Source organism: Alligator sinensis, unplaced genomic scaffold (assembly GCF_000455745.1).
Source record: "Alligator sinensis unplaced genomic scaffold, ASM45574v1 scaffold285_1, whole genome shotgun sequence".
Taxonomy (NCBI): domain Eukaryota; kingdom Metazoa; phylum Chordata; order Crocodylia; family Alligatoridae; genus Alligator; species Alligator sinensis.
In genome coordinates this window covers 557,432-572,749 of record NW_005842235.1, presented here as the reverse complement: position 1 = coordinate 572,749, position 15,318 = coordinate 557,432, and the positions used below count along the sequence as shown (strand labels likewise).

General features: G+C 41.3%; 1 protein-coding gene across 1 annotated transcript in view; it reads right to left on the bottom strand.

Moving 5' to 3' along the window:
* LOC102371752 (plasma membrane calcium-transporting ATPase 2) overlaps window positions 1-15,318 on the bottom strand; it is a 664,574-nt gene that overhangs the window by 146,100 nt on the left and 503,156 nt on the right. The window contains exons 13-14 of the mRNA XM_014521639.2: window positions 842-1,083; window positions 223-457 (exon numbers count right to left, since the gene is read on the bottom strand). Coding sequence (XP_014377125.1) covers window positions 223-457; window positions 842-1,083 — 477 coding nt within the window. The remainder of the gene's footprint in view (window positions 1-222; window positions 458-841; window positions 1,084-15,318) is intronic.

The window sequence follows — 15,318 nt, the reverse complement described above, 5'->3', positions numbered from 1 at the left end:
CCTTAGGCTCCACTCCATGTACTGCAGCGCCCTATGCCCCAGGAAACCAACAGGCTGTGGAAATCCAGAGGTCTACTCCTAAGTGTCACTGTCATTCTATTTGATGAAGCTAATTAGAAAAATGGATACCAAAAAAGAAGAAAAGCAGTTGCAGAAAGAAGTACAGTTCCTTAATTTCACATAAGTATATGCTAGTATTGAAACATGAAAGTCAACACATACCTCTGGCCTTACTGGATCTTCAATACCAACAACGCAAATGCAGGTCAGGTCAGTTAAAACGTCATTTTCATTGTCCCAGTCTGGTTCTGGGCTGCTGCTGAAGTCCCGGTAACCAATACAAATAGTCCTCAGTCCATCACAGGCCATAGGTTCAATCACTTTCTTTATCATCTCATCTCGGTCACGAGGTCTGAAGATACGAGGTTCACCTGCTGCATTAAGGATTCTAGAACACCTTTAAAGGAAGGGCATTCGTTATACGTGTGAGGTTCCATTATTTAGTTTGTTTTCAAGGTATTCATCCAAAAATTAACTTTTTTGTTGGTTTTTTTTTAAATATTTAATTTGCAATGCATTCCACGAGCAAAACAAATGGATTCACTATTCTAGGATATAACTGTTTTATACTAAAATGTCTTTCAAATTCCTGCCAGATTAGTAACTAATACTTGAGTTCCCGATTAGTAACTAATAGTTTAGGTTCCAACTGAAAACCAAACAACAATGGTTTGAACCTTTTCTTATTGAAATCAATGAAAATATATTTTAGTGGTGTCAGATTACTTACTCCAAGTTGTTAAAACATAAATAAATATAGCAAGAGACACAGCGGACTTACTTCTTCAGAACTATTTCAGAAGCACCTTTGCTATACATTCGGAAACTCCCATCTGGCATTTTAATGACAGTGCTCATTGACTTTCTCACTGAGTTAAAAGTGTACACTTTGTAGAGTTTCTCCTCAGGAATAAGATTCCGAATAGGCTGGTAATCCTGCTTCAAATTCAGAACAAACCCCAAGAGGCCGCACTCCGTCTTGTTGCCTACCTGACGAGGCAGGCCACCTTCCCTTTCTGGTGGCTGAAAGAAGAAAATATCAGATTTGAATCCTTCATTTAAAAAAAAAATTGTAGTACACAGTATTCTTCTAGCTCGCTAAATAACAAGGTACCAAGCAACTACATTATTTTCTATGTAAAGTCAGGGCTCATGCGATTTTAAAAGAGAAGCAGAAGTTCCTCTGAACTATAACAAACTAAAACCCATCTATTTCATAATCTATTTGAAATTGCTTCTATTGAAGTAACCAAGCAGTTCTCTTCCACATTTCTTACCCTTTGGCAATTCAAGACTTTACGACGGACATGAAATATGTCATTAAAAATAAATCTATGTTCTTCTGGGTCAACAAAACTGGGAAGGATTTCTAACATTTTGAAGGATAGGACGAGAATTCTAAAGGATCTTGATAGACTGGAGAGCTGGGCTAGAGAAAACAGAATGAAATTCAGTAAAGATATATGTTAGGTGCTATCCCTAGGGAAGGATAAACAAATGCATAAATACAGAATGGGAGATAACTGACTTGCTAGTAGTGTTGCTGAGAAGGATCACAGAGTTTTGGTAAATAACAGACATACTGGGTGTGTCTACATGTGCAAATGCTGCTGGATGAGTTTACCCCACAGTAATTTACTGTGGAATAAACCCACCCTGGGCAGGCATGTATACAAGCTCCCCCTGGGTGTTGGCTCAGGGACTGACAGGGAGTATGGGGCCAGGGGACAGCTGTCTCCTGGCGAGGGCTGGAAGATTGCTCCCTGCCCCTGGGAGCTGCCTGCTGCCAGGCTAGGCTCCAGTGGGGAGCCGGGGCTAAGACAATGTCCCCTCGCTCTGGCAGCAGGGAGCTCCCAGCCCCCACTCTGTGATCATGCAGTCAGGCTGCAAACTCCTCGGGGCAGGGAACAATATCCCACCTCCTGTGCCTAGCTGACCAGGAGCAAATTGCTCCTGGTCAGCCATCTACATGTGCCTTACTGTGTAGTAATTACTCAGAAGTTAAGTTGATACCTGCATTTTCAGGCAGAAAATTAACTGCTGAGTAGAGCAAATAACTGAACAGTAAGAGTCTGCATTTGTAGATGGTGACACTTAGTGGGTGCGTTTACATGAAGTGCTACATCGCTATAGAGATGAGCTGTGGCCACATAGTTTGTCACTATGGGGATATAGCATAGGTGGGCATGAACTGTAGTGCCACTGATACTGCACAGTGCCAATGTGCCGTCACTGCTACTGCTCATTGCTACTGTGCAGAAGGGTCAAAGATGACCTGTGCGGCACCAGGACTGTGAAGTATTGGCAAGCGCTAAACGACTGTGCAGCAACAACTGCATAGTCGGGAACGTATGTAGACATGCCCAATGAGCAGTAATTTGCTCTAGTGCACAGTAAAGCATCTCGTGTAGAAACGCCCACTATGAGTCAGAAATGTGATGCAGTTGCAAAGAAAGTAAATGTAATTGGGGGCTCCATCCACAGAAGTATTAGATGTAAAGCAGTGCAGATCTGCACCTTTTAGGCTAACTAAAACATAAGCAGCAGCGTACTTCATTAGATGCTAGCAACTCTTATCCATCTTAGATTGAGTTAGTCTATAAGGTGTAACTGTAGGCTGCCTTTTGCCTTGCAGCACAGATAACCACCTCTCTCTATTAGGTGTTATACATGGGAGGTTATAGTATTATTCTTCTTGGCATGGCTAGTCGGGCTGCGGACACAGTCCTGGGCAACTTACTGGTGCCTCAACACTAGTCTGTTGCAGGATGCTCACTTCTATGATTGCTTTGCTCAATTCTGGCAGACATGGGAGGCCACAAGAGCCACCTTCCCATCCTGGAAGCGGTGGTGGGATGTGGGAAAGTTGCAGATTAGAGTTTTCTGTCAGCAGTACACATAGTTGGCAACAAGCAAGCTTCTCAGCTGTGTTCAGGAGCTGAAGGAGGATATGGTGCAGCTTCGGGTGGCCCTGCATGATGTGGAGCTGCTTGAGAATCTTAAGCTCTGCAAGCAACATCTGCAGGAGCTGGCAGAGAGTGCAGCCCAGGGTGCAAAGGTCTGTGTCTGCTGCCAAGACCTGGCAGAGACTGATGCTCCAACTCACTTCTTCTACAGTCTTGAGAAATGATGAGCTGGATGGAAGGACATTGACCATCTTAAGATCCCAAGTGGCCAAATGCTCAGAGATCCTGTTGAGATCTGAGGCCATGCCATCACCTTCTATCAGGAACTGTTTGCAGCTGTACTAATTTGCCTAGAGTCTGCTAGGCACTTACATGAAGGCCTCTGTAGGCTTTGCTCATGAGAGGCTGACTATCTTGAACAAGAACTGTCTTTGGAGGAACTCATAGCTGCCATCAGAAACCTCACCTCAGGCAAAGCCCCTGGTATCGATGGGTTGCCTGGCAAGTTTTACAAGACCTTCTGGCCTCTCCTTGGCCCCTTCCTTCTGTGTGTCTTTCATGAGAGTCTCGTGGACCAGACAATGCCAACCAGTTGTCACCAAGTGGTTCTCACCCTTCTGCCTAAGAAAGGAGAACTTGGCTGTATCAAGAATTGGCAAGCAGTGTCCCTCTTGTGCGTGGATTATGAGATCCTGGCCAATGCTCTGGCTAACCAGCTGTGCGCCATTATGACTTCCATCATCAGCCTTGAACAGAGCTACTGCATGCCGGGCAGTACCATCCAGGACAATCTGTTCCTGCTTTGAGACCTGCTGACAGCTGCAGACCACTTCAGCCTCAGCATGGGACTCGTCTCCTTGGACCAGGAGAAAGCCTTTGATTGAGTTGTCCATGACTACCTGTTTTGGACCCTTGAGGCCTTTGGCTTTGGGCCTGTCTTCACCTCTGCCCTCCGGGTCCTGTATCGAGACATTTCAAACCTCCTGAAGGTGAATAGCACACTCTGTGCCCCATTCCCAGTCTGCAGGGACATCTGCCAGGGCTGCCCTGTGTCAGGAATGCTGTACGCCTTGTCCATAGAGCCCCTACTCCACGCACTGTGGAAGCCCCTGACCAGACTGACTCTTCCATCTGTCTCTGTCTCAGTGGGCTGCCTGTTGGTCAGGCTGACATCATATGCAGATGATGTTACTCTTCTCATCAGCACCCATGATGACATCCAGTCCTTGGTCACCTGCCAAGAAGCCTATGAGTGTGCCTCTTCAGCTCGCATGAACTGGACCAAGAGTGACACCCTCCTTCTTGGTCCCTGGGTCAACCCCCTCCCCCCCGACTTGCCTGGGGGTCTTACCTGGTGTCGGGAGGGCTCCAAGGCCCTAGGGGTGTTCCTCTGGTCTTCTTGGCACAGAACTGAGAGGATCTTGGTGCCAAGGTGGAGGCATGTCTGCTGCGATGGCACTGGCATCTGCCCAGCCTCCCCTACCATGGATGGGTCCTTATAATCAACAACCTGGCAGCTGCAGCATTGTGGCACTGTTGCGCTGTGTTGGACGCCCTGCCAGACCTGCTTGAGAAGCTCCAGCGACTGGATTTCTGTTGGAATGGGCGTCACTGGCTCTCCCAAGCCATTCTTTATTTGCTGGTGGCCAAGGGGGGCCAGGGCTTAGTTGACCTGGTGGGCAGGGTGGCAGCCTTCTACTTACAGGCCCTCCAAAGTCTCCTCTACTGCGAGGACCACCTCCCCTCATGGCAGCTAGATAATTTGTGGGGGACCTTGGTTTTGACTGGGAGTAGTTCCTTCTGGACCCTACCCTCCTGGACTGGGGTGTCCTCCCACCCTTCTATCGAAGCATGGCGCAGTCCTAGTGAGTTGCCTTCTGCCTTCTGCCTCCTGCCCCAAGCCAGGCATCTGTGGTTTCTGCATGTACTGCAGGAGCCCCTGGTCCATAACCCAGTCCTGCAGTACAGTCTGCCAAGCCTCGCCTCAATCAGTCTTGCCAACTCCCTCATCCGGTCACATACCATCTGGCTGGGACACCTCCTCAACATGACCCAGTCAGACTGGTTGTCACCTGAGGCTCTGGCCACCCACTTGGGCATGTGCTCAGTCTGCTGTGCTGCCCACTTCCTAAAGGATGTGCAGGCCATTCTCCCACAGGATGCGGCAGCTGCCCTGGAGGAGCACCTCCGAGCATGGAGAGCTCTCCATGCTGGCGTTGTCCTGGGTGAACCTTTTCCACCACTGCCTACTGTCCCAGTTGTGGATGGTAACCTCTGTGGTTGGCTTGCAGGCCAATGCCCTAGGCTCTGAGTGTTGTACCTGGGCCCGTGCATGGGCAGTATTTTATTACTTTATTGGAATGTTACCCCCTTTCCCCCTTAATAAACCTTTATAAAAAGGCGCTGTGCTGAGTCAAGGGGTGACGCCTGGTCCTTGCGCTGCGAAGCCACCACCTGCTCAGGGTGCTGGGACAGGTCCAGCAAGCCGAGACCTTGGGCTTTGTCCATGCGGGCCAACCCCTGATGTCCTGAGGCCTTGCTAGGTGCCCCCGCTGGCAGAACTGTATATATGTATATATGTATATATTTCTTTTGTCCTTTGTGTTTTGTTTTCTTTTTGTCTAGAGTGTGTGGGCAGGCCCTGCAGGCCATGAGCCCAGGCCTTGTCCATGAGGCCCAGAACTTCGGGCCAACCTGTACATACTCTCTACTGGCCCCGATTTGTCACCCTCCCTGGAATAAATGCCTCTTAAAAGTCAAAAGTCTTTCTTTCTTTCTTTTTCTTGAAACCAGTTTTCATGTCCCTTTAAACTAGATTTCTTAGTAGGATCTAAAATCAGGTGATTTTAGATAACATTTTAAAACTTAGATATGCAATCAGGAAAAATACTGGTAAAACAAATGTGAAAAAACAATGCAAAAAGTTTTTTTGTGCTATTAAGTGGCCACTTCCCCTGACAGCAGCTGTTATCTCCACATACTCTGTACAAGACATTAAGATAAAGCATATGGTGCTGAGAGTTGGCAGTAGCACTTCCTCCCTTCTACAGTTTTAACTTAGCAGCTATTTGCCAAGCCAGTCTCCTTGCAGACTGTTCCCTATAACCCATTGCAGAAGCTGGCAGCTGGTATATCTATAAACTTTGCCCTCTCTAAGTTTATTTCCTCCTTAGATCCGCAGCTTATAGCCCTTGGAAAATAATTTAAAACGCTGAAGAATGGAACAACAATAATTAAATAGGAACTGTTGTGTTCACTAGCAGGAAGAAAATGATTTGACCACATATATGAGATATTGGAAAGGCTTTTAATTATGTTTTCTGAATAGATGTGTGATGCTCCCTGTATCTATAACCTGCTACAAGAAACTTTAGCTATGCACAAGATGTTTTTTTCTATATTATATATTAAAATCCTGTACTAGAACAGGCACCATTTTCATGGCCTAGTATGTTTTTCCAGTAATTGTTATCTCTGTTATCCCATGCATATCAGAATGCTTTAATCTGGTTTATCTAAGACGTTGTGCAATTTTACATAATAAAAATATTCTAATTGTAGGTGTTCACTTGTAAAATGTGCCTCGTGCTCAATTTAAAAAGTAATTGTTTTTCCACCCCTAACAAAACCAAAAATGTTTCTAAGTCAAAGAATAGTTGCAAAAAAGTCTTTATCTCTAAAACTAGTATTGACACAGGGCAGGGTCAGAATTAGAACTGGGCAAGAGTTTTCCAGTGTTATTGGTGTTGGCGGAAAAGAAAAACAAAACAAAAAACAAGACAAACCTTTTCACAGGAATACGTGTCACTTTTGACAGAATTTCTACATGCAGTAACAAAAGTACAAGTAATGTTCCAGTAGTTAGAGCACTTAACTGTTGAAAATCTAGGTTCAGTTTTGTGCTCTTACTTTTTTAGATGATGAACTTTAACCTCCCTCTCCCACATCCTAGGTGAATTCTATAATCCCCCAGCTGTGCTTGGATGTGATTTTCTTATTTCATTGTTGTTGTCATCATTGTTGTCACTTTTGTTGGTGTTGTTGTTTATAAATAATATTTATTTTTGTTTATAAATAATTAAAAATAATTGGAGCAGGAACTTGAAAATTCATCTCTCACTTCCCATTAAGTACTATATGCATGGGCCAATAATGTCATTCTCTAGCTATACATAGGCATTACATTTGTGCCTTTACATTTATTACAAAAATAGAGGATGCAGCCATTCACTAGCTCTTCCATGAAAAGCTGTGAACACTTCTCTCAGTTGTGGGATATCCACAGTATTCCACAATTCTCTACTCTGCCTTCCTTCCTCTAAGGGAATGAAGAAGAAGCAGTTCCCTGTTGTCCCTGGCTGGAAAGCATGCTTTTGTTGCTCTCCAGTCAGAGATTTGGAAGGAATGCTTGCATTCTCCCTCTCTTACTGTTTTCCACTGGAAGTTGAATTCCTGTACCTAGCCTCCTGTCTCTCACACTTGCTTTGTCTCAATTAGTATTTGATTATTATAAGAGGTAAAACAGCTGTACCAGGAGAGACACTTTGACATCACAGAATAATCACTAGCCTTTTGGGGATGTGGAAGACAGATTTAAGACTTTGATCCAAATTAGGCTGGAACTTGAACTGGTTTCTCCTGCTCCCTAGGCAAGTGATTTAACCACTCTGCCTATCCTCATCTTTGATTCATATCACTGTGGAATATGATAATTTTGCCTTGTCAGCCTACAATGCAACAACATGTAGTTTATACAAAAACTTTTAAACAGCTCCTATTTGAGGACCATTGCATATTCTCTGTCACTCTAGTCTCAGAGTTGTACGTCATTGCAGAAGACATTTACTACTTGCCACTATGATCATTAACAAGCTTCTGGCACCTGGAAGCATTATATGTTACTTCACTGATGGAAATATAGCTGCCATGTGTCCTGCATAATGAAAATATCACTGCCAATTTACTATGCAGATGGAAACAGGAAAAAGATAAATAACTGATTAAGGTAAGCTTGTTAAGAAGGCAGGTTGAAATTAAAAATGAAACTGTCTCAATATGACTTAAGAGGTGCTTCCACCTTTTAATTAGACTGAAAAGTGAAAGAGTTTCCAGAGTAATCATAATGCTTATTAAATTTGGCTTAATGCTTAATAAATTATTGTTTTCCTAGTTTGCCTAGGTCCAGACCTAGACAGGGTGTCAAAATAAGCCTTTTCAATTCTAATTCCAATAATATTGTTTCTCTAACAAATGCTCCCTTTAATCTATATTTGCAAGAGAAAGTCTGAACAACAAAAAGAAAGAAAAAATACTGAAATTACAAAATAATTTGATTCTATATTTTACATACAAAGCTGTGGAAAAATGGGACAGGATGAGTGGGGTATATTTTTGTCTTTGTCTTTTTTGTTTAAATATTAAAAACAGAGCATTTAAAAATAAATTTGGAAAAATAAGGCTGTTAAAACAATGTGTTATTGTCTCATTCCCATAGGGAGAGCATTTAAAATAGCTGAACATATAACCCTGTCAACTTCAGAGATACTCTATTTTAATGCATATTTTGGTTTACTGTTTTAAAATTATTTCCTAAAAAAGTCACCTGAAAAAGATAAAACAGCTTCAAGCTGGATTTAAAATCAAAGCGATCAACCTTTCTGAGAGAAATGCTGGGGTGAACAGATTTATTTCACTAAAGTCAAGATGATTCAAGAAGGTTTTAAAGAAGGGACTTTTACTTATTTACAGGAAATTGCTGCAAGGAGAAAAGCAGTGAATTTATACTCATTCATTATTCCAGAGGCACCATAGATTCACCTCTTGCTCCATTCCTTCAGGCTGATACCCTATTTTCCTCCTCTGGCACCAGAAGTTTACCTCTATTCCCCTTAACATGGCTATTCTGTCCTGGGTTGCATGTCTGACTTCCTTAGGTTCTTTTGAAATACTAGCCCTAAGTTAGTTTGTGGTGTAGATTATGCAAGATATATTTTAAAGGCAACTATTTTTAGCTTAATTAATTTTATAAAATTAACCCTGTAAGGAGCTACTTTATCAAATACATTATGCACATTTTATCCCTTGCTGCCTTGGCAACCTTTTGCTGGCACAGGCCAGAGTTTGTGATTTGGACGTGGCTGCAGGCCACAAGTGTAAGATCCCTGGAGTAGCATGTACTCAACCTTGCTGCAGATACCCAGACCCCTGCAGCAAGAGAAACGCAAATGCAGCAGGCTCTGCAGTGCAGGGGTTCACTGTGGAGGCAGGGAATGGGCAGCACAGCTCACCTCCTTCCCCATGCCAGATTGGACCTTTGCTGAATCTGACCGATGGACCATAGCTTGTCTACAGCTGTCTACATTATTAAAGGAATTGGCTGAGGCAATTTTAGAGCCACCGACTATCATGTTTGAGAGGTTATGTATGTGGGGGATGTCATGAATGACTGAAAAAGGGCAAATATAGTGCCCATCTTTAAGAAAGGGAAGAAGGAGAATCCAGGAAATTACAGATCAGTCAGCCTGATCTTGACACCTGGAAAGATCATGGAGTAGGCCCTCAAGAAATCTTTCAAAGCACCTGTTGGAGTTCAGGAACAGTCAGCATGGATTCACCAAGAGCAAGTCATGCCTAACTAACTTGATTTCCTTCTACGATAAATGATAGGCTGTGTAGATGGGGGAGAACAGCAGATATGATGTACCTTTGACACTGTCTCTGGCAACATTCTTATTAATAAACTAAAGAAATACAAACAAAATTAAGTACTATAAGATGGTTATGAAAATCATGATCAACCAATGGTCATCAATGACTCAAAGTATAGTTGGGAGGAGGTATCAAGTGAAATTCTCCAGGGGTCTGTCTTGGGTCTGGTATTGTTTAATGTCTTTGTTAATTATTTGGATGATGGGATTGAGTGCATGCTCAGCAAATTTGTAATTACACTGATTTGAGGGAAGTTGCAGACACACTGGCCAGGATCCAGAATGACCTGGATAAAATGGAGAAATGGTCCAAAATCAACCAGATGAGAATGAACAAAGACAATTACAAAGTCCTGCACTCAAGATGTAATAATTGCATGCCCAACTGGAGAATGTCTGGCTATGCTGCAGTACTGCAGAGAAGGACCTAGGAGTTACAGTGGACCATACACTGAATATGTGCCAAGCCTATGCTCTTGTTGCAAACAAGCCAACAGCATACTGAGTTCTGTTAGCAGAAGTGTCATTTCCACTCTTTTCATCACTGGTGAGGCCCCAGATGCAATACTGTAGCCAGTTTTGGGCCCCACACCTCAAGAAAGATTGGAAAGAGCCCAGCAGAGTGAAAAAAAATCATTAGAGGCCTTGAAAACATGATTTATGAGGAGAGGCTGAAAGAACAAGGATTATTTAGTCTAGAGAAGAGAAGATAGAAATGGGATTCAATAGCAGTCTTGAAATGCCTGAATTGCAAGTATAAAGATGTAGATAGATTACTTTCTGTGACCATCCAGGAAAGGACTAGGAGCATGGCCTCAGACTGCTGCAGAGGACATTTAGATTGGATATTATGAAGCATTTTCTCCCTATGAGTGTGGTTAAAAAGTGGAACAGGATACCTAGGGAGATTGTGGAATCTCCATCCCTAAAAATCTTCAAGAGCAGGCTAGGCAGACAATTGACTGGAATAGTTTAATCAGGAATGACCCTGCTTTGAGCACTTCTGCATTGTTAGAGTATGTTAAAGTACCGTTTGTTTTTAGTTCTCCTATAGTTTTGTTAAGGAATGTTAGTCAGGCATAGTCTTGCTTAAAGTGCCCCTGGTATAGATCTGGAATTACTCTCTTTATTTAACACATAACAGGGATATTGTTCCTGGTTATTCAGGAATTTTTCATATTAAGTCATATTATGGAGTTTAATAATAGCTAAAAAAACTGGTAACAAATTGAATGTAGGTAATCTTCACTCACAATAAACTTTCTGACTTGTAGTTGAGAAAGATTATTTCCAATTCTCACATAAGATGACTACTAACAATCTAAATCAGCGATTCTCAACCTAGTTAGAATCAAGACATTCCTCGTTAGAGTCAAGGCACCCCTCAAAAAATTTTAGCCCTTATTTTTCACTTGTCTTCTGAGCAGTTTTTCTATTGCAAAGATCTCAGAAAGATCACAACAGGTCAGAATATTTTTAACACTATGAATCCCTATTTGATAGCTCTGGGTTTATCTTGTGCATCGTGTTTGCATAGTCACAATGCTAACATTGTATAGAACCTTGGAACACCCTTGAAAGGATCTCAAGGCAACCCAGGGTGTTGTGTCCCCTGGTTGATAATCACTGACCTAAACAGAAATCATCTTATTGCCAATAAGACAAAAATGTGTTATGGAAATTAAGTTAAAGTGAGGATGTATAAGCTGCCTTGAAATGAGATTATGAAAAAGGACTGTTAAATTCTTTGAGCAATTGGTATAATAATGTTGCTACCAGAAGAACTACGAGTATCTGAATGTACCTTATATAACATTTTTATCTCATTCATTGGATTTAAAGCTTTTAGAAAAAAGCTCCCAACATTTCAGAGTTTAAGATCTTCTATTCTTTATGCATAACCTGGAGGGACTCATTTTAGTGTTACCAGTTACCTACCTGGATCCACCAGTCAAGAATCAACTGACTAGGTTGAGGGCACCTGAGATAAACTTTTCTATTATTTTGCCCTCAACATAGACAGTTTTTTAAAAACTTCCTAACTTCTCCCAGAAGAGTTTTCCACTTCCTTAAAGGTGGGTGAACCCCAAATCACCCTGAATGGTAAAACCTTCCTGTGATCAAGGTTCATGTTTTAATTCTAATGATTATATATGCAGTGCCCTAAGATCATCTTCTATGCACATAGGAGGAATTTTCTACCACATCCTAGTATTAAAAGATTTTTGTGAAACCTGCCACAAATAAAGATTAATACCTTCTGTATTTTGGATGAAGAAAAGGTATATCCATCAGTTTTCTAAACGACTACAATATGGTTTTCATTATGCATATTGTAAAACGAGAAAAAATAATGTATTTAGATTTCAGAGCACTTTAATGGGAGAAATGAGAATTTTCTGAGTGAAGGGGGTAGTTAAGGGAGGCAGAAGAGCCATTTTCCATATGTGGGATTCTGGTGGTGGTGGGTTCTGTAAACCTAGGGAAAATCAGAAGTATGGTTCGTAGGCTTTAAAAGCCAGGGTAAACATTGAACTGTGAAGTAGTTGCCCAGGAAAGGGGAGTTCTCTGATGAGATATTTTTTAAGCTATGAATGATATCCTCCTCTCCCTGTCCTTTTCCTTCTCTCTCTCTTGCATGTGTGCGTGTGTACACACACACACACACACACACATGCATAAATGCACACATACTCTGTGTGTGTGTGTGTGTGTGTGTGTGTGTGTGTGTGTGTGTGTGTGTGTATCCATATATAAAGAGAGAGAAAGACTAAGTCCAATATTCTATTCCACCTTTTAGGCATATAAGTTGACGTAGGCATCTAAATGATATTTTGTTCCACCCTGATTCAGTCCCTGAAAAGCCATTAAGTTATCTATTTTGGAATTCACTTATTTTAACCATGTAAAAAAAATGATTTAAATCTCAATTTCAGTGATCAGTTATAATATTATCATGTTGTTTTGTATTTTTGCTTTCAAATTATAATCCTAAAGAAGACTGATTCTCATTGTTTAATGGCAATTAAGACATGTTTATTTGCAACCACATACAGACTTGACACTAAATTTGGTAGCCTTTATGCTAACAGTTAAGTGATTATAGATCTTAATCTATATTTATTCAGATTCCAAATAAAGAAAATGGTGAATGACATTTCTTATTTACTGGATAATTAATTACCATTCATGATTTGTATTAAACTGCTTTTAGATGGAAATTGAATGAAACTACATTCAATTAAAATGTAGTAAAGCAGCATTTTAAAATTATTGTTATTAACTAAAGAAAATCAAATTAAATATGCTGTATGTATATATGTAGGAAAATATTTTATCAAAATATATGTTGTATTTAAAACAAACTGATTTATTAAACAAAGAGAATTATATTTATAATTCGAAAAGTGAATTTTGAATTAAAAAAGCACAAGAACTAGTATATCTCAGTCTCATATCCAGCTTTTATTCATAATTGGAAAAAGAAAACTTTTCTGCGTTTTCAGTTCTCAGTTGGTTTATCAGTGTTGAATGAATAGTTACTGGACTGAATTACACTAAATAAACTGAAATGAAGAGAATAGTCTCACCTTAGTAACTGGAAACATTTTGCTTCTGGGTGCTCAGCAAGTGATATTCCCCAGTTAAGTGGGGTGGGTTTGTTTGTTTTTTAAGTGGTTATAATTATACACTGCTAGAACAATATATTTAATTTTAATATTACTATTATTACTACTTATTTGATTTATATGCCACTTTGCCCAGCAAAGACTGAGATCAGCCCAGGATTGGGCTCTACCAGGCCTCAAGATGGTGAGTTTCACATATGAGGAGCAAATGCTGGGAATGACCTTCCATGCATTTTTGCTATGTGGACTTTGTGTATTGATGGTACTTGTAGGAGGTTGCTGTTGACTTACTTTAGGCATCACAGTGGCACAGAAAGGAGTAGGTAGTCCTTCAAGTACATACGGCCCCAACCATTTAGGGCCCTATAGGTCAAAACAAGCACCTTGAATTTTACGTAGAAATCTACTGGGAGCCTGTGTAGACTTTGGAGCGCTGGAGTTATGTGCTCTTCCTCCTGACTGATCTCCATCATAAGGTATGTCACTGCATTCTACAGGAGCTGCAGCTTCTGTATTGTTATCAAGGGCAGCCCCACACATGGTGCACTACAATAATCTAGTCTTGAGGTTACAAAAGCATGAATGATGGTGTCCAGATTGAATCTAAAAGAAAAGGTCATAATCTTCTCACCAGATGGAGTTGGTGAAAGGTGCTCCTAGCTCCACTCTACTGCCACCTGAAGATTCAGGTGCAGCCAAAAACCAGGAGCAACAGGTTTCAGGCTGTAAAGCTGAGTGACAAAAGGAAGCTGGATCCCATTAATGATAGGTGTCTTAATCCCCCACAAGTCATGCAGTCTGCCAACTACCATCACTTCTGTCTTGTCTAGATTACATTTCAATTGGTTCACCTGCATAAAGTCCCCATGCAGCCAGGCACTGGGAGAGGACTGAGACTGTGAGGTCTGGGTCAGGTAAACTAAGGTGGTAGAAATGGGTGTCACCAGTATACTGATGACACCTCATTCCAAATAGCTACACAATTTCCCCAGAAACCACAAATACACATTGAACAGTAGAGGCAACATGATGTAACCTCAGGGGGCCCCCACAGGAAAGGTCTTGAAGGGATGATGAGCACTTGTCCATCACCACCATCTGGAATCATTCTGCTTAGAAAGAGTGGAACCAATCTAGGGAGGTCCCACGAAAACTCATCAGGTCAGGTAAATGCTTTATCAGCACTTCATGGACAACTGTATCAAAGGCCACTGAAAGATCTACTATGATCAGCAGGGCACAATTTCCCCTGTTGATCTCACAGCAAAGATTGTTAAGCAAGACCATGAGTACAATCTCTATGCTACATCTGGGATGAAAGCCAGACTGACAAGGGTCCAGGAATCTGAATGCTTCCATTCAATGACCTTCTCCAAAAAGGAGAGATTAGAAATGGTGAAAACTGGCCAGAGGTTCAGCATCAAGCAATGGCTTCTTGAACAGGGGCTGGACAATTTTACTAGATTATAGTAAATTCAGGAAATAATACCGGTTGTCTTAATTTCAAATAATTTAAATAGGTTTATTTTCAAAAATAAAATATATTTAAAGTAAATAAAATATCCAAGTTAGACAAATATCATAGGTTGCAAGTATTTTAACAAGGAAGGGAATTATCTGCTTACCTTTTTTCACATCTTGCTAATTTAACTTGTTCCAATGCAGGGGTGTCTGAGTTCATGATCCTTATTTCTAATTTACTCATTTAATTTAGTACACTAAGTTGTTTTTAAGCAATTACAGCCTTTTTATGAATTCTCTTAACTCAACAGTTCTTAACAGTTAAGAAACACTTTGGCTAGAACGTGTTTCACTTTGTGTGTCCAAACAGCATTTACTCAGCTACATAAGTACTGTTTGGGGCACTTACACACAGTTTCCAAACTTATTCCAGGTGAAGTGCAGACCTGCAACCATCCGTTGCTGAGTATGGTCAGTAGGCTGCATGTTAGCTAGTTATATATGTGGTCTATAGAAGTTCCAAAATTGTAGCTAGACATAAACAGGAGGGAAAGA